The sequence below is a fragment of the Pithys albifrons genome, chromosome 27, assembly GCF_047495875.1.
Source record: "Pithys albifrons albifrons isolate INPA30051 chromosome 27, PitAlb_v1, whole genome shotgun sequence".
In the NCBI taxonomy this organism is placed as follows: domain Eukaryota; kingdom Metazoa; phylum Chordata; class Aves; order Passeriformes; family Thamnophilidae; genus Pithys; species Pithys albifrons.
The window spans coordinates 1084003-1111587 of record NC_092484.1 but is presented as its reverse complement, the minus strand read 5'-3'; the positions used below and the strand labels follow the sequence as shown (position 1 = coordinate 1111587).

Sequence of the window (27585 nt, the reverse complement as noted above, 5' to 3'; positions counted from 1 at the left end):
TTTCAGATCGTGGGACTACAGAGAGTCCCCTTCAATTTAAATCTTAAGGTGATGAAAATGGGGAGGTTCCCTCGAATTCAAAACCAGAAAATGGCACAATAAACATTTCCCCCTTTCATTTAAACCCAAAACCAACAGAAAATGTGGGGTCCTCATCAACTGAAACCCACAAAATGATACAAAAAAAGTGTTTTTCTTGAATTGATACCCCTGAAATTGCAGGTGAAGGAGTTTCCCCTCAGGGTAAACACGGACAATGATGGCAAAGGAGGTTTTTGCAGTGATTTAAACTCCTTTTCCACCACTCCTCTCTTTTTTCTGAGGTCACTTGGAAGCACCGGGGAGTGGCTGGGATGTGACTGGGGATGAACTGGGATGGTGTGGAGGGCACTGGGGAGGGACTGAGGGCACTGAGGAAGTGCCGGGATGGGACTAAGGGCACCTGGGAGGGGCTGGAGTGGGACTGAGGGCACTGGGATGGGACTGGGATGGGGTGGAGGGCACTGGGGAGGGACTGATGGGACTGAGGGCCCTGAGGGGCACTGAGGAAGTGCCAGGATGGGACTAAGGGCACCTGGGAGGGGCTGGAAAGGGACTGGGGGCACTGGGATGGGACTGGGATGGGGTGGAGGGCACTGGGGAGGGACTGGTGGGACTGAGGGCACTGAGGGGCACTGAGGAAGTGCCAGGATGGGACTAAGGGCACTTGGGGGGGGGCTGGAAAGGGACTGGGGGCACTGGGATGGGACTGGGATGGGGTGGAGGGCACTGGGGAGGGACTGGTGGGACCGAGGGCACTGAGGGGCACTGAGGAAGTGCTGGGATGGGACTAAGGGCACTTGGGAGGGACTGGAGTGGGACTGGGGGCATTGGGATGGGACTGGGATGGGGTGGAGGGCACTGGGGAGGGACTGGTGGGACTGAGGGCACTGAGGGGCACTGAGGAAGTGCTGGGATGGGACTAAGGGCACTTGGGAGAGGCTGGAGTGGGACTGGGGGCATTGGGATGGGACTGGAATGGGATGGAGGGCACTGGGAAAGCACTGGGATTGGTCTGAGGGCACTGGAGAGGGACTGGGATGGGACTGGTGGAACTGGGACTGGGAAGATGACATTGAGAGAAGATGTCATCATCACTGACATTGTCCTTGTTGAGGACGTCTTCATCGTGGTTGTTGTCACCTTTGTCTTGTCATGGTCACCTTCGACATCATCATCGTTGTCGTCTTCGTTGTTGTCACTGTCATTGTTGTCGTTGTCTTTGTTGTCCTCGTCATCGTCGTTGTCACTGATGTTGTCATTGCTGTCCTCGTAGTTATCCTTGTTTTAGTTGTCGTCGTCATTGTCGTCTTTGTTGACATCAATGACGACAAAGACGGTGACGGCAACGACGGCAACGACGGCAACGACGGCAACGAGATGGCAACGAACACCACGACAATGGCGATGAAGACGATGACGAAGGTGACGACAATGGTGAAGACAACGAGGACAATGATGAGGATGAAACCAACTACAAGGATGAAAATGGCGACGATGACGATGAAGAGGATGATGATGATGATGACGAAAATGACCAAGATGATGATGACAATCATGAAGATGACAACGAAGATGACGATGACAATGATGATGTCGACAACAAAAGTGACAACTAAGATGACAACGATGTCACCCGTCCCTGCCCCTTCCTCAAGCTGCCCCACCTGCAAAGCTCCATCTCCAGGGGCATTCAGGTGCTCCCCCAGCCCCTGCCAGGTGTTGTCACCATCCTTCCTGGGAGACCCCCCTGAGTCACATCCTGGGACACCTGAGCCCATGGGACACCTGAGGGACCCTCCTCATCCTCACTGGCCACACCCGGGGCTGCCCCTCCAGTGGGGAAAGTCAGAGATTGATACTGGAAGCAGTGGAATGGAGCTGGAAGCTCTGGGAGAGAACTGGGAGCACTGGGGGGAGTCCAAGAGTGATGCTGGAAGCAGTGGGAGGGAACTGGGAGTACTGGGATGGAACTGGAAGCACTGGAGGACTTGTTCTTGTGCCACACTTTGAAGGACTTAAATAGAGAGGAAGAAAATCTTTGTCCATGTTCAATTCTGGGGAGAAAAATGGCAATTTTGGAGATGAGCTTTTGCAAATGAACAAACAACAGCCCTTTTGGCCATGAAAGAAAGTCCTGAGCCACATGGTCTGGGATGCTGATGATGGTCCTTCCATGGCCCTCCAAAGGCAGCAGGACCTTTCTGTCCTGGCACTTTTGGTGTGGGAGGAGGAATCTTTGTCCATGTTCAGTTTTGGGAATCAGACTGGCAATTTCAGAGCTGGGTTTCTGCAAATGAACCAATGGCAGCCCTTTCTTGCAGCACCTCCTGCAACCTCTCCACCCTCCCAGTCCCTCCCAGTCCCCCCCAGATTCTCCCAGTCCCTCTCAATCCCCTCCCAATCCCTTCCAGTACCTCCCAGTCCCATCCTAGTCCCTACCAGTCCCCACCCAGTTTGTCCCAGTCCCCCCCAATCCCCTTGCAGTCCCTCCCAGTTTGTCCCAGTCCCTCCCAATCGGGATTGAGGGGGACTGGGACAAACTGGGGAGTGCTCCCGAGGGACTGGGGACAGCGTGGGGGACACCAAGTGCCACCCACCTGTGCCCCGGCCAGGGAGGGGACGCACCTGCACAGCACCCTCGGGTGCCCTCGCCTGTGGGGCTTGGCGTGTGTAGGGACACATCGAATGATCGATTTCTGCTTTTTGGGGGATTTTGGGCTGTGCCGCTGGGCAGGGTGGGTCCCATCCTGCTGTGGCTCCACGTGGGGCACCCGAGGCTGGGGCGGGGGATGCGGGTGGGAAGGGCGGGGGATGCGGGTGGGAAGGGCGGGGGATGCGGGTGGGAAGGGCAGGGGATGCGGGTGGGAAGGGCAGGGGATGCGGGTGGGAAGGGCGGATCGCACCCATCCTCCTGCTGCGGGTGCGCCCGAGCCTGGGGTGGGATGCGGGGCAGGAAGAGCGGCCGAGGGTTGGGTCGGGGGGCTACTGTTACACCACCGGTGATTCCCGACCTGCTGGAGGCGCAGGGACGGAGGATCCGAGGGCAGGAGGAGGATGCGGGGGCTCACACGCCCCATCCCGGCCCCATCCCGGCCCCATCCCGGCCCCATCCCGGCCCCATCCCGGCCCCATCCCGCATCCCTACACGCCGCGCGGACCCCACCCGTCGGCCCCACCCCGCCATTGCCCCTTTAAGCCCGCGCCCCCCCCGCCCTCCCGCCCCGTTCCCCCCTATTCCGCCGCCGGCCATTGGCTGGCGGTGACATCAGTGGGCGGGGCGGCGGTGACGCAAAGGGGCGTGGCCGGGCGGCGGGCGGGGGGCGCCGAAGATGGCGGCGGCTCCGGTGGCTGCGGCCCCTCCGGCCGCTCCCGCCGCTCCGGCCCCGGGGCCGCGGAGCCGCTTCTCGCTGCTCGCCATCGTCGGTGGCGGCTGCCACCGGCCCGGCCTGAGGGCGGCAGCGCTGCAGCAGCTGGAGCGAGGTGAGACCGCGCGGGGATGCTCCGGACATGGAGGGGCCCTCCCCGCGCCCCCCCCACACACCCTGCCCGCCCGACCCCGCGGATCCCCCGGGGGATCCCCCTGATGTGGGAACCTCCCCCGGGCAGCTCCTGCCTCCGCAGGATCCCGTGATCTGCCCCCCTGGAATCCCGGGATCTGCTCCCCTGGAATCCCGGGATCTGCCCCCCTGGAATCCCGGGATCTGCTCCCCTGGAATCCCGGGATCTGCTCCCCTGGAATCCCGGGATCTGCTCCCCTGGAATCCCGGGATCTGCTCCCCTGGAATCCCGGGATCTGCCCCCCTGGAATCCCGGGGTCTGCTGCCTTTCCTGCCCCAGACCCCCGGGATCTTCCCCCCCTGGAATCCCGGGATCTGCCCCTATGAAATCCCAGGATCTGTCCCCTGAAATCCCGGGATCTGCCCCACCCTGGAACCCGGGATCTTCCTTCCCTGAAATCCCAGGATCTTCCCCCCTGAAATCCCGGGACCTGCCACCTCTCCTGCCCCAGACCCCTGAGATCTGCCCTCCTGTTTTCAAGGATCTGTTCCCTCTCCTGCCCTACAACCCCAGGACCTTCCCCTCCCTCCTCCCTCACCCAGAATCTGCCCCCTAAACTCCTGGCATCTGCCCCTTTTCCTGCCCCCCAACCACAGGATCTGTCCCACCAAAACTCCCACAATCTGCACCCTTTGCTGCCCCAAAATCTCCAGAATTTGGGTCTCCAGGCTTTGCTTCCTCCTCACCCCCAGACCCCCCAGGATTTGCTTCCACTGGATCTCCAGGATCCACTCACCCTGACCCCCCAGATCTGCTCCCCTAAATTCCCAGGATCTGCCCCTTCCCTTCCCAAACCCCCAGGAATTCGCCCCACATGCTGCAGGAGCCCCCTCCAAGCCCCCACATCCCAGTCCTGCCCCTCCCTGAGCTGTTGGGTGGTCTCAGGCTGTGACATCCAAACACCCCACGCTAGAGCAGATCCCCAAAATCCCAATGGGGACACATTGCCAGGTGTGATCCATCATCCCTTCCATGGTGGGACCATCCCTCTGCAGTGTCACCTCCCCAAAACTGCCCCAAGCCCCCCCCAAAACTGCCCCAAGCCCCCCCCCAAAACTGCCCCAACCCCCCCCAAACTGCCCCCAACCCCCCAAAACTGCCCCCAACCCCCCAAAACTGCCCCCAACCCCCCAAAACTGCCCCAAACCCCCAAAACGGCCCCAAACCCCCCCAAAACGGCCCCAAACCCCCCCAAAACGGCCCCAAACCCCCCCAAAACGGCCCCAAACCCCCCCAAAACGGCCCCAAGCCCCCCAAAACAGCCTCAACCCCCCCCCAAAACAGCCTCAAACCCCCCCCAAACTGCCCCAAACCCCCAAAACGGCCCCAACACCCCCAAAACTGCCCCCAACCCCCCCCCAAACGGCCCCAACCCCCCCCCAAACTGCCCCAAACCCCCCAAAAACGGCCCCAACCCCCCCAAAACTGCCCCAAACCTCCCCAAACTGCCCCAACCCCCCCCAAAACACGGCCACAAACGCCCCAAAAACGGCCCCAAACCCCCAAAAATGGCCCCAAACCCTTGTGCAACCCCTCAGCCGGTTACGCCATCAACTCCCAGTTCAGTGGCCGTTACTGGGAGTGGTCTGGGCCAGAAGGGGGGTCTGCCAGACCCCCCCCAAATCCCCCTGGAGAGCCCCCCAAGGGGTGTTTTGGTGCTGCCCCTCGGGGCTCTCAAGGAGCCGGGAGCACCTGTCCCGGTGCCACAGGTAGAGCCTGGCGTGTGCCGAGTTGTTAATTCCTTAATTACCACCCTTGAAGAGGTGCTGGCAAAGGTGTTCCGTGCCCTGGGGGGTTGGGATTTGGCATTGGCACAGCTGGTGCTGCTGTGAGTCACAGCACAGGGCACTCACCTGCCGGGCAGGTGTGCAGGTGGGGTTTGGGAAGCCCCAGACCACCTCAGGGTGAGGTGAGAGAGGGAATACCAGGGGGCATTTTGTGGGGTGAGGCCCCACTGGCACCACGTGGGTGCTGAGGTGTTGGGGGGTGGTGCTGGTGGGTGCTGAGCCCCCCTTTCCCCAAATTTTTGGCCTCCTGTTTTCCCACAGGGATCCGCTCGTGGGACATTGACCTCACCTCCTGCAACCTGGATGAGCAGCTCAAGCTCTTCGTGTCCCGGCACTCTGCCACCTTCTCCAGCATCGTGAAAGGTGGGAAAAAAGGGGGGAAAAAAGGGGGGAAACCACCCCAGAAGCTGCTTCTGTGGGGCCCATCCAACCCTCCCTTCCATCTGTGGGGAGGGAAAAGGGGGACAACCCCCCAGAAGCTGCTTCTGTGGGGCCCATCCAACCTCTCCTGCCTTCTGTGGGGAGGGAAAAGGGGGACAAACCCCCAGAAGCTGCTTCTGTAGGAACCCACCTCTCCTGCCTTCTGTGGGGAGGGAAAAGGGGGACAACCCCCCCAGAAGCTGCTTCTGTGGGGCCCATCCAACCTCTCTTGCCCTCTGTGGGGGGGAAAAGGGGGACAACCCCCCCAGAAGCTGCTTCTGTGGGGCCCATCCAACCCTCCCTTCCATCTGTGGGGAGGGAAAAGGGGGACAACTCCCCCAGAAGCTGCTTCTGTGGGGCCCATCCAACCTCTCCTGCCTTCTGTGGGGGGGAAAAGGGGGACAACCCCCCCAGAAGCTGCTTCTGTAGGAACCCACCCCACCCCCCCGCCATCTGTGGGAACACGCTTGGCTTTGTGACCCACCCCCCATCCAAACCTCGTGATTTCCCAACGTGAGGAACTGCTGCCTTTTGCCACCCCGGGGCGGGATGTGATTTTCCATGGGAGAAGGGAATGGGGAAGATGGAGCTGGGGCTGCTCTGGTGCCTTTTCTCCACCCCCGGCAGAGTCAGTTTGGTCTCCAGTGGGTGGTTCCCTGCTTAGGAAGGGGGGAGCACCCCCAGGCCCCTCCCAGGAGCACCCAGGGCTCGCTGTGTGGTTTGGGGGGGGCAGAAGGGGCTCCTCCAGAGTCCCCCCACCCCTTCCCTCCCCTCCCTGTGGCAGGAAGGACACGGGAAACGTGTCCTTTGGCCCGTGCAGTGTCCGGAGTGGGATCATGACTGTCCCTCTTCCGCCGGAATACCGGGCAGGCTCTGGCCTTGCCACCCCCCAACCCCACCCCCACGAGGCCCACGTGGGGTGCAGCCAGATTTTGGGGAGGGTGGGGGTCAACCCTTGCTCCTGGCAGGTCAGAGGACCCTCCACCACCGCGGGGATGTGCTGGAGACCCTGGTGCTGCTCAACCCCTCCGACAAATCCCTGTGCGACGAGGTGAGCTGGGAACGGCGGCCGTGGTGCCCTCAGGAGCACCGTGGGATGGGTCCTGGTGCTGTCCCTGCATCCCCCCTGTCCTCATGTGCCCCCCATCCTCACATGCCCCCTGTTCTCACATCCCTTCCGTGCTCAGCTGCGGAACCTCATCACGGACGTGTCGCAGCACAAGCTGTTGGTGTTCGCGGGGCCCTGCGTGGAGGACACGGGGGAGCTGATGCTGCAGACCGGCTGCTTCTCCCTCCGGGATTTCATCCAGATCTTCACGGATAAGGAGGTGTGGTGCTGGGGGAGCCTCGGGAAGGAGCTGCCTGTCCCCCCCAGCCCTGTTTCCCCTCCCTGGGGGGGTTGCAGGCTGGCGCTGCCGGAGCCGCTGTCTGTGCACGTCACCGGAGTCTCGGCGGGATTTGGGAGCGGCAGGAGGAGGAGGAGGAGGCTGGATCAGCCACTGCTCCAAAGGGCTGCTGGAATGTCCCTCCCCTCACTGCCAGACTGGGGGGGGCCACCAACAGCATCCCGACCTTGAGCCACACCAGGGGTGGGAGGGAACCAGGGAAGGCCCCCCTGCCCCCCACTGTGGGTACTGGGAATGGGAGCCCCCAGGGAAGGGGGGTGACATAGGGCACCCCTGTGGGTGTCACATTGCTGTCACTGGTGCCACCTTCCCACTGAAGCCCCGGCTGTCCCCATCCCCTCACAGGTGGGGGAGATCCTGAGCTCTGCAGACCCCTCGGCCAAGGCCAAGCTGACCATCAGCTGCCCCGATTTTGGGGAGTGGAGGGACTCGGGCTTGGACCACCACAACCTCCAGGACTTCATCGAGCTGCGCTACAACCCGGGCTGTGTCCTGCCAGAGATGGAGGGGCTGGAGGAGTTCATGGAGTACCTGTCGGAGTCTCTGGAGCCCCAATCCCCCTTTGACCTCCTGGAGCCCCCCACCATGGTGGGATTCCTCAAGCTCTCCAAGCCCTGCTGCTATATCTTCCCGGGTGGGAGAGGGGACTCTGCTTTCTTTGCCGTCAACGGCTTCAATGTCTTGGTCAACGGAGGCTCCAACCCCAAATCCTCCTTCTGGAAGCTGGTCCGGCACCTGGACCGCATCGACTCCATCCTGGTGACACACGCGGGCACAGACAGCCTGCCTGGCATCAACAGCCTGCTCCAGAGGAAACTGGCTGAGCTGGAGGAGGACCCATCCCAGTCCCAGAGCTCCCAAGGCAACGGGGACTGGGCCAAGAACCTCATCTCCCCAGAGCTGGGCGTCGTCTTCCTCAATGTCTCTGAGAAGCTGAAGGACATAGAGGGCAACTCCCGGGTGCTGAAGAGCTGCGATGAGGCCGCCCTGACCCTGCACTACCTGGAGAAGTTGGGCATCCGCCCCAACCTGCTGGCCCGGGACAGCGGCCCCCGCGCCGAGCCCACCGTGCTCTTCCAGAAGATGGGAGTGGGCCGGTTGGACATGTATGTCCTGAACCCTGTGAAAGGCACCAAGGAGCTGGAGTTTCTCCTGCAGCAGTGGTCAGGGAATGGTTACCCCAAGGAGCAGGACCTGCCCCTGCAGTGCCTGACCTCAGTGTGTGTCCTGCTCGTCTGGCACCCCGTGAGCCGCTTCGAGAAGATCATCCGGGTGCTGTTCCCAGGCTGCACCCCCCAGGCCCGCATCCTGGAGGGGCTGGAGAAGGTGAAGCACCTGGAGTTCCTCAAGCACCCCGTGGTCACCAAGAATGATCTGAAGGGGATGTCAGTGTCCCAGCCGGAGAAGCCGCTGAAGCAGAGGAGGGCAGAGAGCAAGGAGAGCCTCAAGTCGGGTTCCAAGCTCAGCCTGGTGGAGGCCGGAGCACCAGTGCCCAAGGAGAAGACTCCAAAGGTGGAGAAGAAGGATTTAAAGGCTGGGAACAAGGAGAAGCCAAAATCTCTGGGGGAAACAGCCAGAACGGGGTCAGAGGAGGAGAAAGCCAAGGATGCTCGAGCCAAGCCAGACCCTGCAGTGGAGAAGGCAAAGGTGGATGTGAAGGTGAAGCTGAACAAAGAGAAAGTGGCATCCAAGAAGGAGCCAGTTCCCAAGAAAGAGGAGAAGAAGCCAACAAAGAAGGATGAGGGGGCTGAGGGCAAAGGGGAGGCCAAGAAGGAGGTGAAAGTGGTGAAGAAGGAAGTGAAGGCTGATACGCTGCGGAAGGACACAAAGGAGAGCAAGGCTGAGGCCAAAGCTCCAGCCAAGATTCCAGCACGGAAAACACCAGTCCCAGAGACCCGCAAACCCCTGGCTAAGGCCGGCAGCGTCAAGAAGCCGCCCCTGAAGAAGGAGCTGGAGAAACCCAAGGCTAAAACTCCCCGGGATGGGGGTGCGAGGAAGGATCCAGGAATGTCAGATGGCTCCAAGTCCTCCTCCCCTGAGAACATGCTGCCAGAGGCGGAGCGGGAGCCGGGAGCTGGCCGGAGGAGAAAGGAGGAATCCACAGATGAGGGCATCGCCACAGCTGAGAGCGAACTGGAGCCTTTACCCCTGGAGAATGGAGGTGCCAGGCGGCCAGGGGTCCCAGGGGATTCATCCTGCTTGGAGAACGGCCTGGAGGACCCTGACAGCCCCCAGCGCTTCCGCTACCTGGAGAACAGTCCCTTGAGAGCTGTGTGTCCCCCCTCACCCATGGCCAAGACCCCCAAGAGCGACCGCAGCGTCAACTTCGACCTGACACCCACTGGGCTGCTCAACCACGGCCCTGAGGGTGCTGAGGATCCCTGTGGCAGCTCCGAGGAGAAGACCCTGGAGATGATGTCCCCAGCCAGCTCGGGGCCAGCCAGTGCCGGGCACACGCCCTTCCACCAGTCCCCGGTGGATGATGGCACGGAGGAGCCGGGCACCGGCACCGCCCGGCAGCCAAACCCGTGGCCAGCGGCCGGGGGCAAGGGCACACAGGACAGCTCCGGGCAGGAGAAGCAGGCGGGTTGTCTGTCCCTCAGCCCCTTCAAGGATGAGGTCCCTGATGTGTCCCCCACCATCACCACGCCCTCGCTGCCGGCTGAGGTGGGCTCCCCGCACTCCACTGAGGTGGACGAGTCGCTCTCGGTCTCCTTCGAGCAGGTGCTGCCGCCGGTCAGCGAGTCCCCCCCGGACGAGGGTCGGCACTCCCGGGGCACTGGGGACACGCCGGAGCCGGAGCCCACCAAAGGGGGGCTGTCACTGCCGCTGCGCCCGTGCCACCACCCGCCCTGGGCCGACGGGGACGCGGCACCACGGCCCGGCCGTCGCTCTGAGTCCCCCCATGACGTGGACCTGTGCCTGGTGTCACCCTGTGAGTTCGAGCACCCCAAATCCGAGCGGGTGGCCTCGGCCGCCGGCAGCCCCCGGGAGCTGTCGGACAGTGACCCATCACAGGAGCTGGTGCCACAGCGGGGCCATCCAGGGGAGACCCCCCCCACCTCCGTCAGTGAATCACTGCCCACCCTCTCCGACTCTGACATCCCTCCGGCCACCGAGGACTGTCCCTCCCTCCTGGCTGATGGGCTGGAGTCGGATGAGGACTCAGAGCGGCCGCCTCGTGCCATGGCCAGAGCCTGTGACCCGCTGCCGGCCCCCCTGAAGGACCCCTGCCCCATCCCTGCCCAGCCTGGAATCTGCATGGTGGACCCCGAGGCGCTGCCCCCTGGGAGGAAGGAGCCCCCCAACAAGGTGAAGAGGACCCCGTCCCGCGTGGGCTCCGCACCTGCTGCCCCAAAGGCTGAGCCCCCTCGACACCCCACCTCGGCCCCCAAGGCCAGGGGTCCCACCAGCTCAGCCCGGGACACCGGGGACAAGGCCAGGCTGCCCCCTGGGGACCCCCGCACCCCTGGGACCACCCGCAGCGCTGGAGCCCGGCCAGCAGCAGGAGCTGGTCGGGCATCACCGGCAGGTATGGGATGGGGGTCAGGGGGGCTCCTGCTCCAGGTTCCCTCTGGGACCCCAGCAGTGGGTCTGGGGGGGGTCAGGGGCTGCTGCAGACCACTGTCCCCCCACCCTGGCAGGCACACGGGCTGCAGCCCCCCAGGGCGCCCCTGTCTACGTGGACCTGGCGTACCTGCCCGGCTCCTGGAGCGCCCGCACCGTGGATGAGGAGTTTTTCCGGCGTGTCCGGTCCCTCTGCTACGTGGTCAGTGGGGATGACCACCTGAAGGAGGGGGTCCTGCGCCCCCTCCTTGATGCCCTCCTCAGTGGCAAGCACCAGTGGGGCATCGACATCCAGGTGAGCCTCACAGGTACCTGGGAATGGTGGGATCAGCCCCTCCTGGTGCTGGGGTGGTGATGAGGTGTCATGGGTGTCCCTGCAGGTGACATTGATCCCTGAACTGTTTGGATCAGCCCCTTCCTGTGCTGAGAGGGTGACAGGGTGTGGTGGGATCAGCCCCTTCCCAATGCTGGGAGGGTGACAAGGTGTGGGATCAGCCCCTTCCAGTGTTGGAGTGAGGGAGTGATTGGGTGGTAGGTGTTCCTGCAGGTGACATTGATCTCTGGAGTGGTGGGGTCAGCCCCTTCTGGTATCTGGTGGGGGTGACAGGGTGTGATGGATGTCCCTTCGTGGTGCTGAGGAGGTGACAAGGGTGTCACGGGTGTCTCCACAGGTGACCTTGATCCCCACCTTCGACTCCCTGGTGATGCACGAGTGGTACCAGGAGACCCACGACCGGCAGCAGGAGCTGGGGATCACAGTGCTGGGCAGCAACAGCACCGTGGCCATGCAGGATGAGACCTTCCCTGCCTGCAAGGTGGAGTTCTGAGGGGGAGGCACCCTCTGGGAGCCCCCCCTCTCCCTCCCTCTGCACCCAGGGCTGTGAAGCTGCTGTGGCTCAGAGGGGAGGGAGAGGGGGGTCTGCTGGGGGAACCTGGGGCTGTGCCCTCCTTGCCAAGGACCTGGGGGGGCTCCCTGGGGACCCTGAGCCCGCAGCCCCCCCATGCCACACCCCACACCGCGTGGTTCCCGCATGCCCACGCCAGCCACGCTCTGCACCCGCCGCCAGCCTGGGGAGGGGGTGAGGGACCAGCTGGGGATGGGGTCACCCTGCTTTGTGGGGGTGGGCAGGATGTGACTGCCCCCCCACCACCCAGCAGCAGTGCTGAGCCATTCCCCAATGGGCAGCTCTATTTAACAGGGTAAATTTTGGTGTTTTGTTGTTTTATCCCCTTTCCTGGACAAGCCACAATCCATCCCACCCCCATAGTCGTCCTGGGGGGGCTGAGTCTCCTTCTGGGGGGAACAACCTTGAGGGGGTGCCATCTTTGAGGGGCAGCACAAGGGGCTGGAGCCTGGGATTGAGGGCTGCTCCTGCAGCCTTGTCCCTGGCACTGTGTCCCATCCCAAAAGTGGTTGTGCCCGCCCAGAAGTGGATGTCACCCCCTCCTTCATGTGCAGCAGTAAAGGGGGGCCCATCCTCCCCCTGAGACCTGGCAACTCACTGCACTGATGGCTCTTCCCTCCCTGGCAGCAGGAATGGTGGGCTCTGACCCTGCTCCCCCCTCCCCAGATTTTGGGAGGTGGAGCTGGGAGAAGGCACCCCCCCTTAGCTGCCAGTTTTTGGGTGAGGGGGTGGGAGCAGCCCCCTCCATCCACCCCCACCCCCCTGAGTTGCTGAAAGCTGTTCAAAAACCAAACATCACGTGCAATTTTTAAGGAGTTTTACGAGTGAAGAGCACAAGGGAGGGGCGAGGCCGGGCTGGGAGTGGAGGTGGGACAGGATGTGACCCCCTCCAATCCCCACCTGGGGTAAACACTAACCCGTTTTGTAGGAGGCTCCTCGATGGCTCTTTTTGTAATGACTTTTTAAGAAAAAAAAAGGAAAAAAAATAAAGCAAGACAAAAATAGTGAAAACTGAACAAACCTTTTTTTTTGGGGGGTGGGGGGTGGTGTTATTTATCTGTGCCCCCCACCCCCGGTGCCCGTGGGGGCATTTTACCTTTGATTGTATCGTCCTACGTGTTCGGGGAGGGGGCACTGAATGTCTCACCTTTAGTGCTTTATATATTTTTTCCTAGCTGGAAGGTTTGGAGGTTGGGGGTGTTGAGGGGGGGGCTGTGACCCCCCTTCAGCCCCTGCCCACAGATGCCAGCACACTCCCTGTCTTGCACGCCACGATCCCGTTTGGCAAATGTGTGGAAAATGAGCATTAAAGAGGATAATTCCCAGTTATCTTTGTCTCTTCTGTTGGGTGGGGTCCCATGGATTTGGGAGGGGGGTTAAGGCTGGGTTGGGGTCAGCCCTGGGGTATGTGGGGGAGTCTGGGGTTGGAAAGGGGTCTGGAGGGGGGGGCCCATGGATTTGAGGGGTGGTGGGTGCTACTGTGGGGTGGAGGGTGGTGGAGGGAAAGCTGGATTGGGTTCAGCCCCGGGGTGTGTGGGGGGCTCTGGGGTCGCACCCCAGAGTGGGGAGGGGGGTTTGGGGGTTTCGGGGGGTCCAGGGTGCCGCCCTGTGGGGGTTTGGGAGGGTCGGGGGAGGGGGTGGCTGCTCTGCGGGGCTGGTGCGGCAGCGCTGAGGCTGAGGTTGGATGCCGGGTTGCCATGGCAACTGCATCCCCATCCCCGTCCCTGCCATCCCCATCCCCGCCGCCCCCGGCCCGCGGAGGAGGGGGCTGCGCTCGGCCCCTGCAGCGTAGGGGGGGCTTGGGGGGGCGTTGGAGCCTCCTCGGGGTGGGGTGGGGGTCCCGTGTCCCTGGCTGAGCCCCCACCCTGAGCAGGAAGCACGAGCCTGGCAGGATCAGGGAACAAAACGCCCCTCAAACCTCCACACACCCGCAATCCCCCCGTGCTCACCCCAGACCGCCCTTTCCCACCCCCAAATTTCTCTTCCAATCCTCACCCAGCCCACCCCAAACCTCCCCTTCCCCAAAATCTCTCCGTCCCCAGGCCCTTTGCTCCAGCAGTGGGGCCGTGGGGTGTTTTGAGGAGGGGGTTCCTCAGACGTTGTTGGGGGGGGGGGTTTCACTCCCCTGGAGCCCCCAAGGTCGGGGCTGTCCCTGGCGATGTCACTGTCCCCTCAGGCCTCTCCAAGCCCCCCACTTTGGTGTTTTCCCAGCGCTGTGACCTGTCCCAGTGGCTTCAGGTGCTCTGTCGAGGGGCTCGTGGCCATGGGGACGGGATTCCCAGCCCCTTCCCGGTGGCACCGGGGGCTTCTCCAGCATCGCCACCCCGCTGGCAGCTGCCAACACACCGGGAGACACCGCGGGGTCACAGAGGCGACAGTCACCGCAGTGACAGGGCCAGCAGAGGCCTGATCCTGGCTGAGCCGTGTGTGGAGTGGGGAGAAGTCCCCAGCCCCCCGACCCCTCCATCCGCAGCCCCCCAACCCCACCGGAGCTGGCGCGGCGGCACCGGCTCGTCCTGGCACTGCCACCCCATCGCGGGGACAACACCTGCCAGGTGCCGGCGGGACAAAAGCGACCGTAACCGGAGCCGTCGCGTGACGTCCCCGCTGCCTCAGCTCCGGTGGCACCGCGGGCTGGCGCGTGCCCATCCCGGCGGGATGTTTGGATGAATCCCGATGGGAATGTCTCCCCCGCGGGTTCCCACCCGCCTTCGCGCCCGCTCCCTCCCCGCAGCTGCGCCGGTGTCAGCCGGAGCCGGGGCATGAGCTCAGCGGGGAGCGCGGCACCGGGTGGCACCGGGGGGCGGAGGAGACGGGGGGGGGACAGCCCCGGGGCCGCAGAGGGTGCGGTGACAGCCGGCGAGGGTCGATCGCGGGGGTCGCGGCGCGGGTGGGAGCCGGCGCACCGCGAGCAGCAAGCACCGGGAGCTCGGGATTGTCCGCGCGGGGTGTGGCAGTGCGGGGAGCGCGGGGTGACAGCCCTGCGGACGGTGACAGCCCCGCGGACACGGGTGGCAGCCCCGCGGACACGGGTGGGGGGTGCCGGCGCGCTCCGGGGCCGCCCCGCATCGCTCCCCCCGCGGCGCTTTTCGGGGCGGCGGCCGCTTTAAAAAATGCAAATCACCCCCTCCCCGCGCGCGGCGCGGCGGCGGCTCAGCCAATGGGGAGCGGCCGCCGCTGGCTGCTGTAACCGCTGCCGGGCGCGCCAGCCAATGGCGGGGCGGCGCGGCGGGAGGGGGCGTGGCCCGCGCTGTCCCCGGCGCGGTCCCGGCGCGGTCCCGGCGCGGTCCCGGTGCCAGCGGAGCGGGGCGGGGGCGGCGGCCCCGCAGGTGAGTCCCGGGGCGGCCCCGCAGGTGAGTCCCGCGGCCGCCCGAGAGCGGGCAGCGACCCCCGGCCCCGCCAGCGGGATCCCCCCGTGCAGCCCCCGCCGCTCCCGCGCGGTGCCCCCACCCCCGCCGTCCCCGCAGCATCCCCTGCCCCGGGGTGGGGGGTGCAGCTCCGCATCCCCTCCAACCGGAGCCCGCACCCTCCGCTGCACCGCATCACGCCCCGCAGTCCCCCGCCATCCTTAATGAAGCCCCTCTCCGCCGTGCCCCGGTGCATCCTCCTCCTCCCCCAATTCCCATTCCCGGTGCACCCCCCCCTCTGCCCCCCGCGACCCCCGCGCTGCAGGTGCAGGACCCGGTTTAGCGCTTTCCCTCTTATTTTTTTTGGGGGGGGGTGCACGCCCCGACCCCCCCGCGATGCCCTACCGGTGCAGCCGGGAGGGGTTGAGGATGCACCGCCCCCCACCCGCGCCCCCCACCCACGCAGGTGCAGCCGTTCCCCGATCCGACCCCCCCCGCATTCCCCGCACCCCTCGGGGGGGTCCCCAGCGCCCCCCGCGCCCCGTTGAAGGTCACGGCTGCGGGTGTCGGACCCGCCCGGTTGGGAGGCGCGGCGTGGGTTGGGGGGGGGTCCCGCCGTGGCTCTGCCGCAGCCCCCCCACCCCGCGCCCCCCGGCCCGCTCGGGGATTTCAGTGGCCGCGGCCACCCCCGGGGGACTTTGGCCGGCGGCGGGTTCGTGGCGTTTGCGGCCGCTCGGGACCGGCGGGGGTGGGTGGGCGGAGGGTCCGCCGGGCTCTGAGCCCCCACCCCACATCTCTCCTTCCCTCTTTAACAGGGAGGAAGTGGGGGGGCCACGCTGAGCCCGCCCCACTCGTGACACAGGTGGCTGAGCCCGTGCGGAGGGACTGGCGGAGACGGGCGGGGGCTCGCAGCCAGTTTTGGGGGGGCTGCAGCGTGCTCTGAGTCCCCCCTTCCCCTCCCCAGGACCCCCGGCCCGCCGAGGATGCTCGGGGGACCCCCGCGAGCCCCCCAAGAGCTCAGGGTGAGTGGGGGGGGGGCCCTCCCCGTCGCACCAACGAGGCGCGAATTTTTGGGGTTTCCTGTTTTTCTCCGGTGCATGATGGGGCGCGGGCCCGGGGGGGGGGCACAGCCTTGGGGGGGGGCTCAGCCTGGGGGTCCCCCAGCGCTGGGGGGCTGCTCCCTTGGGTGACTCCCAGCACGGCACATTTGGGGGTCGGGTGGGGCGAGGGGGGTGGTCCGGACACCTGGGTCCTTCTTTGTGGGGGCGGGGGCTCTCCGGGCGGGGTGGGGGGTGTTTGTGGGGGGTGTTTGGGGGGGCTGGAGGACCAGGGGCACGGCCGGGTGTGGGAGCAGCCGCCGCCGCACGGAGCAGCCGCTCATTTATTATTGATCTGCGTATCTGGTGTCGGGCCGAGCCGCGGCCCCGGAGGCCCCCCCGAACCATCCCCAGCCCCCCAGCCCGGCACCCCTGGGTGCCGCACACCTTGGGGAGGGGTCTGCGCTGGAGGGGGCAGGGGGGGAGCCTGCGGTTTCCATGGCCACGGGGCTGCATTTTCCCCGGCAAAACTGATAAATAGCGGTGTGTGCAGGCGAGGGGCGGGGCGGGGGGGTCCGCTCAGCCCCTCCGAGCCCCCCCGGTAAGAGCCAGGGGTCCCCCCAGGGCGCTGGGAGCTGAGCTGTGGGGTCTGTGCACCACCCCCCTCCAAGATGTCCTATTTCACCGAGCACTTCTGGGTAAGCCTGGCCCCCCCACCCTTAGGCGCCCCCCCCTTAGGTGCCCCCCACCCTCTGGGCTTGCTGCAGAGGGGCCCCCCACCCTGGGGAGAGGTTAATTTTCAAGGCCTGACACCTTTGTTATCACTGCAAATTAATTGCTGAAGTGGGGGGGGGGGTGATGGGTGGGGGTGCCCGGGGGTCTCCTGGCTCTGGTGCCATCCCTGTGCCCCCCTCCGTGGGGATCCCTGTGCCCCCTCCGTGGGGCTCCCCGTCCCTCACAGGTGCCCCGGGGACAGGGGAAGTCTCATGGCTGGTGCTTCCTGGTTCTTCTCTACCAAGGTCTGGCAGCTGCCAGCACCTTCCTCTTCCTCCTGCCTCAGTTTCCCCCACTGGGGTCACCTGCACCCCCAGCCTGGCTGGTGTTGGGGCAAAACCACCCCCACAGGGTGGGGGGCAGTGGGCAGCACCCAAAATAACCCCTAATAACGTTGGGGTTCAGCCCACCCCTTCCTGTCTCTGCTCCCCAGGGGGCATCTGGGCATCCCCAGGGGCATCCGGGGCCCCTCTGGCTGGTTCTGGGCAGGGTGGGGGGCTCAGCACCCCCCTGTGCACTCCAGGTGGAGCTTCAGGCCACCCCAAATTGGTGCCCCTGGTAGGATGGGAAAGATGGGGTGTGGGTGGGGGTCCCTGGGTGGGATTTGGGTGCTGAGGGGAGTTCCCCTGCCCAGGGCGAGAAGAACCACGGCTTCGATGTGCTCTACCACAACATGAAGCACGGGCAGATCTCCACCAAGGAACTGGCTGACTTTGTCCGGGAGAGGTACCAGGGTGGGGGGTTGACTGGGATGGGGGGGTCCCCAGAACCACCAGTTTCACCCCCAGAGCCCCCTCCTCACCACCGCCAGGGCAGCCATTGAGGAGAACTACGCCAAGGCCATGGTGAAGCTGTCGAAGATGGCCACGAACGGGACCCAGCTGGGGTATGGAGGGGTCTGGGGAATGGGGAGGGTCTGGAGCACCTTGAGGTGTTTGGGGGGACCCCACTCATGCTTGCTGTGCCCCCCACACCCAGGACTTTTGCTCCACTGTGGGAGGTTTTCCGCATCTCCTCGGACAAGCTGGCCCTGTGCCACCTGGAGCTGATGAAGAAGCTGCACGACCTCATCAAGGAGATCTCGCGCTACGGAGAGGAGCAAGGCCGGGTGCACAAGAAGGTACCACGTCCCCCTCCCTCCCTGCCCCCTCCCTGGTGCCCCAAACCCCCCTGCCCACCCTGCTGTGCCCCCCCAGTCCAAGGAGGAGGTGTCGGGCACGCTGGAGGCCGTCCAGCTGCTGCACGGGGTGGCCCAGCTGCTGCCCAAGTCCAAGGAGAGCTACCACAGCAAGTGCCAGGAGTACGAGCGGCTGCGCAAGGAGGGCACCAGCCAGAAGGAGATCGACAAGGTGAGACCCCCAAGTGTCCCTGTCTCCCTCTTGAATAGTCCTTGACCCCCTCCCCAGTGGTCCCTGTCAGCTTTGGGTGGTCCCTGTCCCCTGCTGATTGTTCCTGTCCCCACCCTGGTAGTCCCAAACTCCCCCTTCAGTGGTCCCTGTCTTTGTTCTGGATGGTCCTTGTCCCTTTCCCAGTGGTTCTTGTCCCCCTTCTTGTTGTCCCTGTCTCAACCCTTAATGATCCCTGTCCCTCTGGGTGGGCCCAGTCCCCTTCCCAGTTGTCCTTGTCCCCTCCCTGGATGGTCGCTGTCTCCCCTCTGATGATCCCTTCATTTTTGTGGATGTTCCCTGTCCCCACTCTGATGTTCCCTGTCCCCACTCTGATGTTCCCTGTCCCCCTGACATGGTCCCTGTCCCCCTGGAATGGTCCCTGTCCCCTGGCATGATCCCTACCCCCTCCCTGATGGTCCCTGTCCTCCTGGAATGGTCTGTGTCCCCTCTCTGATGATCCCTGTCATTCCCATGGGTGTGTCCCTGTCCCTGTGGATGGCCCCTGTCCCTGCTGTCCCCTCGGGGTGCCGCAGGCGGAGCTCAAGTCCCGGAAGGCGGGCGAGGCTCTGCGCAGGGCAGTGGACAAGTACAACGCAGCCCGAGCCGACTTCGAGCAGAGGATGCTGGACTCGGCCATGGTGGGCACTGCTGGGGGGTGGGAGTGGGTGGGCACTGCCAGGATTTGGCCATGGTGGGCACTGCTGGGGGGTGGGAGTGGGTGGGCACTGCCAGGATTTGGCCATGGTGGGCACTGCTGGGGGGTGGGAGTGGGTGGGCACTGCCAGGATTTGGCCATGGTGGGCACTGCTGGGGGGTGGGAGTGGGTGGGCACTGCCAGGATTTGGCCATGGTGGGCACTGCTGGGGGGTGGGAGTGGGTGGGCACTGCCAGGATTTGGCCATGGTGGGCACTGCTGGGGGGTGGGAGTGGGTGGGATGCAGGTAGGGCAGGGTGGGAGCTAGGTATCCAGGTACTGCTCAGACTCCCAGAGAAGTGGTGGCAGAAAGCAGGATGATCCTTAGGGATGTGCCAGCCTGGCAGGACATCATTCCCTGGGGAGATGCCACCCTGGATGAGCCCTATTCCCTGTGGATGTGCCACTTTGGATGATCCCCCCTCTGTGGGGGTGGTTGCCCTTGGGGACATGCCACTCTGGGTGAACCCTGAGGAAGTGCCACTTGGGATGACCCCAATTTTCTGGGGATTTTGGCCCTTGGGGATGTGCCAGCCTGGCAGAGCCCCACTCCTTGGTGATGCCAGCCCCTGGGAATACCCTTCCCATGGGATCTTGTCCCTTGAGGATGTGCCACCCTATCCAAGCCCTTTCCCTGGTGATGCCACCCTGACTGAACACCATTCCTCAGAGATATTCTCCCCTGCCTGACCACCCTTTCCTGGGAATGCTGACCCCTGCGAGTGTTCCACCCTGGCCATGCCAACCCCTGGGGACATCCCACCCCTTCCTGAGTGCCCTTCCCTGCCCACCTGCCAATCCCTGGGGACATCCCACCCTTCCCAAACCTCCCTCCATGTCCACACACCAACCCCTGGGGATGTCCCACTTTTCCCAAACCCCCTTCCTGCCCACCTGCCGATCCCTGGGGACATCCCACCCTCCCTGACCTCCACTCTTTCCTGCTCCAGCGCTTCCAGGAGGTGGAAGAAGCCCATCTCCGCCACATGAAGGGTCTCATCGGCTCCTACTCCCACTCCGTGGAGGACACGCACGTCCAGATCGGGCAGGTGAGTCCCAGGTGGGTGAATCCCCCTCCTGTCTCTCCCTTTTCCTCTGTGTATCATTTGTCCTTCCCACTTTTTTTCCCCAGGTCCATGAGGAATTCAAGCAAAACGTGGAAAACATCGGCACCGAGATGCTGCTCCGGAGGTTTGCTGAGAGCAAGGGAACAGGGAGAGAGCGGCCAGGTGAGGTAGGGGGGTCCCCTCCCTTTGCAGGGATGGATCCACGATCCTGGTCTGATCCATGATCCATGGCAGGAGCGTTGGATTTCGACGAGTACCGGCTGGCTCCAGCGCAGGAAGGCAAGTACGTCTGCATCCAGCTGGGAATTTTGGGGGCTGGGGGGGCTGTTCCTTACTCTGTCCCTGCTTTTCCCAGGACCCAAGAGGAGCCGGAGTAAAGCGTTCCGGATCCCTGGGTTGAGCCGTAAGGAGAGGGAGCGTGATGCTGTGTAAGATCCTGCATCCCAGTGTTCTCATATCCCTGCATTCCAGCAGCTTTGCATCCAGCATCCCTGAATCCCTGCATTCTTGCATCCCACATCCTGCATCCCTCATTTTCTGCATCCATCTCTGCATCCCTGCATTCCCATATCCCTGTATCTCTGCATCCTGGCATTCCTCCATCCTCGCACCCCTGAATTCCCACATCCTGCATCTCTCTATCTCTGGATCCTGCATCCCAGTATTCCACATCCCAGCATCTCTGCAACCCTCATCCCTGCCTTCCCGAACCCTACATCCCACATCCCTAAACTCCCACATCCTATATCCCTGAATCCCCGCATCCCTGAATCCCCGCATCCCTGAATCCCCGCATCCCTGAATCCCCGCATCCCTGAATCCCTGCATCCCTGCACCTGGCATTCCCACATCCCTGAATTTCTGCATCCCTGCACCTGGCATTCCCACATCCTGCATCCTGCATCCTTGCATTCCTTGCAGGATTGCATCCCGCATCCCACATCCTGCATCCCTTCCCTGCTTCAGCATCTAACACTTCCCTTGTCATTCCCCAGGGAATCTCCGGATAACGACGTGGTGAGTATCCCAGTGCCAGCCCTGGGCTTGGCATTCCCATGCTGGGAGCACTGGGAAGCCAGAGCCTGTCCGAGTGTCTCCCACAGGGCTGCCCAGAGGTGGATGAGGACGGATTCACCGTGCGCCCCGACATCACCCGCAGTATCCTTGGGCTGCACCAGGGAAGGGGGGGATTTTGGGGGTATCCAAGGAGGATTCCAAGCACCAGGAATTGCCTTGACGGGAGCTCAGCTGAGGCGGAGAATCCGGGCTGCTCCTCCAGCGACTCCGACTACGATGAGGATGAACCTCGGAAGTTTTATGTCCACATCAAACCAGTGCAGCCCCGGGAGGGATCTGGGAACGCCGAGGCCTCCGTGGAGCAGCTCAAGGCCACTGTGGGGAACCTCATCCTTCCCCCTGGAATTGGGGTGAGCCTGGGGCCTGTGGGACCTCCTGGGACTTTGGGGAGCCTCATCCTTCCCCCTGGAATTGGGGTGAGCCCGGAGGGGCTGTAGGACCCCTGGGACCACCAGGGCCATCTGACCCCTGTCCCATTCTCTTGGCAGGGCACAGTCAGGCGACAGTCGTCACGTGAGTGGCACCTTGGGGACATGCCAGGCCCTGGGGACATGCCTGAGTCCCATTCCTTGGGGGCATCCCATCCTTCCTGAGCCCCATTCCTTGGGGGCATCCCATGCTTCCTGAGCCCCCTTCCCTCTCCACACACATCAGCCCCTGGGGACATCCCACCCCTCCTGAGCCATCCTAGAGCTTTGGGGTCCCCCTGGCTCCAAGTCCCCTAATGCTGCCTGTCCCTGTCCCTCTGCAGGACACGTGGCATCCCTGACCCCGGCCCCGAGTGACACGGACCCTGAGGGGACGCTGGCGACGGGTAAGGCTGGGCTGGGGGGGTCCCGGGGGTGTGGGGAAATCTCAGGGATATTGAGGGGTCCTGGGAGATCCAAGGAGGGGTTCAGTGGCTCTACAACCCTCAGTATGTCCCCTCTCCCCGCAGGTGACAGCACAGGGAGGGGTCTCCCCACAGCACAAGTGAAGAGGTACATGGGGGCAGGAGTCATTGGGATGCCATGGGGTGGTCCTCCCCCTACTTAGGTGTTCCTGGGTGGGCACTGAGGCACCACCTCTGTCCCTGACACAGCGGCTCTGGAAAGATCCCCCCAGACTCGGTGCCCCCCTCTGCTCTCTTTGGGCCCCCGCTGGAGTCAGCGTTTGAAGCAGAGGATTTCCCGGGTGAGAATCTGGGGAGTGGGATGGGAGGCCCCCAATATCTGGGGTGCCATGGCAAACCCCTGCCCCGCAGTGCTCTGACTGGGGGTCTCCCACAGCCCCCCGTGCCTACGTCCTCACCTCCTCCTCCTCCCCCTTCTCCTCCTCCTCCCCGGAGAACGTGGAGGACTCTGGTTTGGACTCACCCTCTCATCCTGCGCCTGGACCCTCCCCGGACTCAAGACCCTGGACCCCTCAGCCGGGGACCCCACAGAGCCCCCTCCCCAAGCAGGGTGGCCTTCCAGACCCCCCAGCGCCACCCAGCACCCGGGACCCCAGTGCCTGGGCCCCCCGGCCCCGCAGCCCCTCCGGCCGCCTCCCCGAGCCCCCCAACTTCGCCATCTTCGGTGGCCCCGGGGCTGAGGGGCTCTGGGGGGACGGGGGGGCTGCTCCCCACGGCCGCAGCCGCTGCCTCAGTGGCCCGGCCCCCCGAGAAGCCCCCTCGCCCGACCCGTTTGGGGAGCCCCCGCCATGGGTCAGAGCCCGCAGCCCCGGAGGGGACCAGCCCCCACTGACCTGTCCTTCCTCCAACTCGGCCTCCTCCTCCTCCTCCTCGCCGGCCCCCCCGAGTGGGGGGGAGTCCTCCAGCCCCTCTCCATGGACCTGCCAAGGGGCAGGGATGAGGCTGAGTGAGGGGGGCACGTCGGGGACCCCAACGTCACAGGCAGAGCCGGGTGAGTGGCTGGGGGAGCTGCCCCCCAATACCCTTAACCCTGTGCCTAGTTCCCTTGAATTGTGCCACCCCATTACCTCTGACCAGTTACCCTTAGCTGTGCCCCCATTACCCCAAACTCTGCCCCCCGACCTTTAGCTCTGACCTTTACCCTGTGCTCCCCAAAAACCCCAACTCTGCCCCACCTTAACCTTCACTCTGCCCCCCTTACCCCTGACCCCTGTTACCCTTAGCTGTGCCCCCCATTACCCCTAACTCTGCATTCCCCCATTACCCTTTAATGCTGCCCCTTCCCAACCCTGCCGAGCTCAGGGCTGAGACTTGCCCAACTCATGGCACCCATGAGCCCCTCCTGGAGCCCCCCTTGGGGTTCTGCCATGGCAGGGCTCTCTCCTCAGCCCCCTCCTTGTGCTCCCCCCCAGATTCTCTCCCTGCCTGGCCCAGCACAGCCCCCCGGGAGGTCCCTCTCGTGGCCCCCCCTCGCCGCTCTCGCACGAAGCGACCACCGGCCGGCCCTGCCGTGGGCAGCAACAGCGACCTGGTGCGTGGCCGGGGTTGAGGGGGCACGGGGCTGGGCTGTGGGACCCCCCACGGGGGGGTTCTGAGCCCCTACCCCCCATTCCCCACCCCTGTCTTGCCTTGCAGTCCCGCTCGCTGAGCCCCTCGCCCTCCTGGAGCTGCGGCCCCTCGCACTCGGCGCCCGCCAGCCTGAGCGAGCGCGGCTTCTTCGCCATGTCCCAGCCGGCCCTTGGTGGGTGCTGGGGGGGCTCTGGGGGCACAGGGTGTGGGTCCCACCCGTGTTCCTGACCACCCCTCTCCGTGTGCCTCCCCAGGGCTGTCGCGGGGTCCCAGCCCCGTGGTGCTGGGCTCGCAGGACGCGCTGCCCGTGGCCACCGCCTTCACCGAGTACGTCCACGCCTATTTCAAGGGGCACGATGCCGACAGGTACAGGGGGGTCCTGGGGGCCTCCCCAGCTGCTGTGTCCTGCCTGAGGCACCCACTGACCTCTGGCCTGTCCCTGGCAGCTGCCTGGTGAAGGTGACAGGGGAGCTCACCATGTCCTTCCCCGCCGGCATCATCCGCGTGTTCAGCGGGACTGGGGCCCCGCCCGTGCTGAGCTTCCGACTGCTCAATGCTGGGGCCATCGAGCAGTTCCTGCCCAACACCGACCTGCTCTACAGGTGTGGGGACACAGGGACCCCCTGCACAGCTGGGGATGGGGCAGGGGGCACAGGCACCCTGGGAGAGAGGGTGGGTGTGGTGATGAGGGGCTGGTATTGGGGTAGAGGGGATGTCTGGGGGGATACAGAGACCTTGGTGGTCATGGATGTAGTGATGGGAGGTTGTTATTGGGGTACAGGGGATGCCTGGGGGAATGCAGAGACCTTGGTGGCCATGGATGTAGTGATGGGGAGCTGATATTGGGGCACAGGGGTTGCCTGGGGGGATGCAGACACTTTGGCAGTCATGGATGTAGTGATGGGGAGCTGATATTGGGGTATAGGAGGTACCTAAGGGGGAATGCAGCAAGCTTGGGAGGTTGTTATTGGGGTACAGGGGATGCCTGGGGGGATGCAGAGACCTTGACAGTCACGGATGGAGTGATGGGGGACTGGTATTGGGGTACAGGAGGTACTTGGGCGAGATGCAGGGACATTGGAAGGTGGTTATTGGGGTCCCTGTGGTCCCTGTGGGTCTGGGTGTCATGAGGAGCCAGTGGGTGCAGCAATGGGGAGCTGGGAACTGGGCTGCCAAGTTCTGGGGGCCCCACTGCCCCTCTGACCCCGTGCCCACAGCGACCCCTCCCAGAGCGACCCCAGCACCAAGGACTTCTGGCTGAACATGGCAGCGCTGACAGGGCACCTGCAGAAACAGGCGGAGCAGAGCCCGGCCGCCTCCTACTACAACGTGGCTCTGCTCAAGTACCAGGTGAGCGCTGAGGGGGAGAGCTGGGCCTCCCCTGGACCCGTCCTGGGGGGTGGGAGGGTGTGGGTGCCCCCCTAAAGGCCCCCATGCCCCGCAGTTCTCGCGGCTGGGCCCCGGCTCGGCGCCGCTGCGGCTCTGCGTGCGCTGGGACTGCGCGCCCACCGCCACGAGGGTCAGCGTCGAGTACGGCTACAACGCCGGCGCCCTCGCCCTGCCCGTGCCCCTCGCCAACGTCCACGTCCTGCTGCCCGTGGAGGAGCCCCTCACCAACCTCAGGCTGCAGCCAGCGGCCAGCTGGTAACAGGCTGGGGGGCACAGGGGTGGGCGGACCGGACTGACCCTGGGTGGGAGATGTGGGGCTGGAGGGTCTCACCAGGATGGGAGACATGGGGGACTTGGGGGTCCCACCAGGGTGGGAGACATGGGGGACTGGGGGGTCTTACCAGGATGGGAGACATGGGGGACTGGGGGGTCTCACCAGGGCGGGAGAGGTGGGGGACTGGGGGTATCTTACCAGGATGGGAGACATGGGTCTGGGGAGTCAGAATCCCACCAAGTTGGGAGATGCAGGAGTGGGGGGTCACAGTCCCCCTAGGGTGGGAGAGATGGAGCTGGATGTCCTGAACCTCCCCAGGGTGGGAAGCACAGGAGTGGGGGTCCAAATCCACCTCCGGAATGGGAAATGGAGGATTGGGGGTCACAAACCTCCCCAGGGTTCCCATACAGGGCCTGGGGTCTCAAACCTCCTAAGAGTGGGATAGACAGGACTGGGAGTGACAATCCCACCAGAGCAGGAGACACAGGAGTGGGGTCCTGAACCTCCCACAGGGTGGGAAATGCAGGACCTGGGATCCCAAACCTCCCCAGGGTGGGAAATGGGGAACAGGATGGATAACACGGGTCCCAAATACCCCCCAGGGTGGGAGACACAGGATATGGGGTTCCAAACCCTTCCAAGATGGGAGAGAGGGACCCTGAACTGGGAAATGGTGATGCTGACCTGGGAAATGGAGACCCTGAGCTGGGAAATGGGAATGCTGATATGATGAGATAGGTAAGGATGTGGCTTCAGAATGAAATGGGGTGCCTGGGGGTCTGAGGGCATTCCCGTGTCCCGGCAGGAACCTGGAGGAGAAGAGGCTGCTCTGGAAGCTGCTGGATGTGCCCTGTGCCCCGGGGCAGGGAGGTGAGTCTGTGCCCACCCTGCTTGGAGGGCACAGGGCAGGGGCACATGATCCAGACCTCCCCAACCCCTCCACTGTCCCCCCAGGCTGTGGCCAGCTCTCAGCCAGCTGGGAGCCCCTGGGGGGGCCCAGTAAGCCCAGTCCCGTGGCTGCCCAGTTCAGCAGTGAGGGCAGCACCTTGTCGGGGGTCGAGGTGGAGCTGGCGAGCGCCGGGTACCGAATGTCGCTGGTCAAGAAGAGGTTTGCTACAGGTACAGCTGGGGAGGGGGCACACCCCAGGGGTGTGGGGTCCTTTCCCCGCAGCCTTGGGGGATGTGGGGTCCTCTCCTTGTCCCCTGTGTCCCGAGATGCATGGGGTCCCTTCCTTGGGGTGCACAGCATCCCTTTCCTGCTCCTTGGGGTGCACAGAAGGCCCTTTCCTGGTTGGGGTCCCTTCCCTGCCCTTTGGGGTGCACAGGGTCCCTTCCCTGCTCCTTGGGGTGTACAGAAGGACCTTTTCTGCTTGGGGTCCCTTCCCTGTTCCTTGGGGGTGCACAGAAGGCCCTTTCCTGCTTGGGGTCCCTTCCCTGCCCTTTGGGGTGCTCAGTGTCCCTTCTCCAAGATCCACAGGGGTCCCTTCCTGCTCCCCATGGCTCTGGGGTGTATGAGATCCCTTTTCCAGGGTGCCTGGAGTCCCTTCCTGAAGCACAGAGTCCCTTCCCTGCTTCCCAGCACCCCGGGCTGAGTGGAGTCCCCTCTCCTCTCCCCAAACTCAATTCCCCCCTTACCTGGCAACGTCCCATGGTGATCCCCAGCCCAGGAGAGGGTGCAGGTTGCCCAGTTTGGTGCTGGCATTGAGCCCTGGCCACTTGGCAGTGACCATCCTCATGCCAGGGATGTTCCCCCATGCCCTCCTCACCACTTTTCCTCCACAGGGATCTACCTGGCAGGATCCTGAGCTGCCTCCTGCTGGACTCTCTGAGCCCCCCAGGTTTCCCCTTGAACTTGAAACAATGGATGGAGGCCGGCTGGGGATGGGGGTGCTGCGGGGTGGGAGCCTCCCTTTTCCTTCTCCTTTTCCTCCTTTTCTTCCTTCTCCTCTCCCTGTTCCCCCACCCCGCGGCTGTCACGGTGTTGGACCCCCCTGCCCTCCCCTGTGCTGTGAAGGGAGCAGGAGCTGCTCTTTTATTAAACACTTTATTTTCTAATAACCCCCCGCTGGCTCCCGCCTCCCTCCTGCCACCACACACATCCCTGGAGCCTCCAGGCTGCTCCTTGGAAACGGGGCTGGAGTCTCCCAGGGGATCCGGAGCTGTGGGAAAGCAAGGCAGGGAGAGTAGGGAATGCTGTGCCAAGCCCTTCCTTGTGCCTGTGGGCGCTGCTGCCCACCCTTGTGTAGGTGGGTGGGTGGATGGCACCAGGCAGGGGGAGGATTCCCACAGCATACTGGTGTCACTGGGATCACGGTGTTCCCAGCTCTGGGAGAGGCTCAGTGAGGTGAGAATGGCACTGAGCTGGCTCTGCATCAAGGTGCTGGAGGACTTT

At 64.2% G+C, this 27585-nt stretch overlaps 2 protein-coding genes across 3 annotated transcripts; both read left to right on the top strand.

Moving 5' to 3' along the window:
• Positions 1-3348: 3348 nt before the first annotated feature.
• On the top strand, positions 3349-13010 carry MAP1S (microtubule associated protein 1S). The gene is made up of 7 exons (XM_071577926.1): positions 3349-3522; positions 5649-5750; positions 6776-6858; positions 6995-7135; positions 7559-10745; positions 10858-11075; positions 11452-13010. The coding sequence occupies exons 1-7, from the start codon at positions 3372-3374 to the stop codon at positions 11605-11607; spliced, it is 4038 nt and encodes a 1345-aa protein (XP_071434027.1). The 5' UTR covers positions 3349-3371; the 3' UTR covers positions 11608-13010.
• Positions 13011-14951: 1941 nt separating this feature from the next.
• Positions 14952-27096, top strand: FCHO1 (FCH and mu domain containing endocytic adaptor 1). Of its 2 annotated transcripts, none has more exons than XM_071577930.1 (29): positions 14952-15038; positions 15848-16054; positions 16694-16767; positions 17478-17569; positions 17655-17729; positions 17822-17963; positions 18040-18192; positions 18765-18869; positions 19876-19974; positions 20058-20154; positions 20227-20271; positions 20348-20420; positions 20988-21009; positions 21096-21150; positions 21241-21419; positions 21558-21582; positions 21821-21883; positions 22007-22049; positions 22151-22242; positions 22338-22952; positions 23374-23492; positions 23597-23702; positions 23785-23896; positions 23977-24132; positions 24748-24880; positions 24975-25174; positions 25999-26063; positions 26148-26312; positions 26976-27096. In XM_071577930.1, the coding sequence occupies exons 3-29, from the start codon at positions 16741-16743 to the stop codon at positions 26996-26998; spliced, it is 3081 nt and encodes a 1026-aa protein (XP_071434031.1). In that variant the 5' UTR covers positions 14952-15038; positions 15848-16054; positions 16694-16740; the 3' UTR covers positions 26999-27096. The 2 variants fall into 2 exon arrangements, with proteins under 2 accessions (XP_071434031.1, XP_071434032.1); XM_071577931.1 differs by having other exon boundaries at positions 14965-15014.
• The last annotated feature ends 489 nt before the right edge of the window (positions 27097-27585 follow it).

Coding starts and splice junctions, on each gene's coding strand:
- MAP1S (XM_071577926.1), top strand. CDS start 3,372: ATGGCGGCGGCTCCGGTGGCTGCGGCCCCTCCGGCCGCTCCCGCCGCT. Junction 3,523..5,648: donor GCTGCAGCAGCTGGAGCGAG/GTGAGACCGCGC, acceptor GTTTTCCCACAG/GGATCCGCTCGTGGGACATT. Junction 10,746..10,857: donor TGGTCGGGCATCACCGGCAG/GTATGGGATGGG, acceptor CCACCCTGGCAG/GCACACGGGCTGCAGCCCCC.
- FCHO1 (XM_071577930.1), top strand. CDS start 16,741: ATGTCCTATTTCACCGAGCACTTCTGG. Junction 18,870..19,875: donor GGATGCTGGACTCGGCCATG/GTGGGCACTGCT, acceptor TTCCTGCTCCAG/CGCTTCCAGGAGGTGGAAGA. Junction 19,975..20,057: donor CGCACGTCCAGATCGGGCAG/GTGAGTCCCAGG, acceptor TTTTTTCCCCAG/GTCCATGAGGAATTCAAGCA.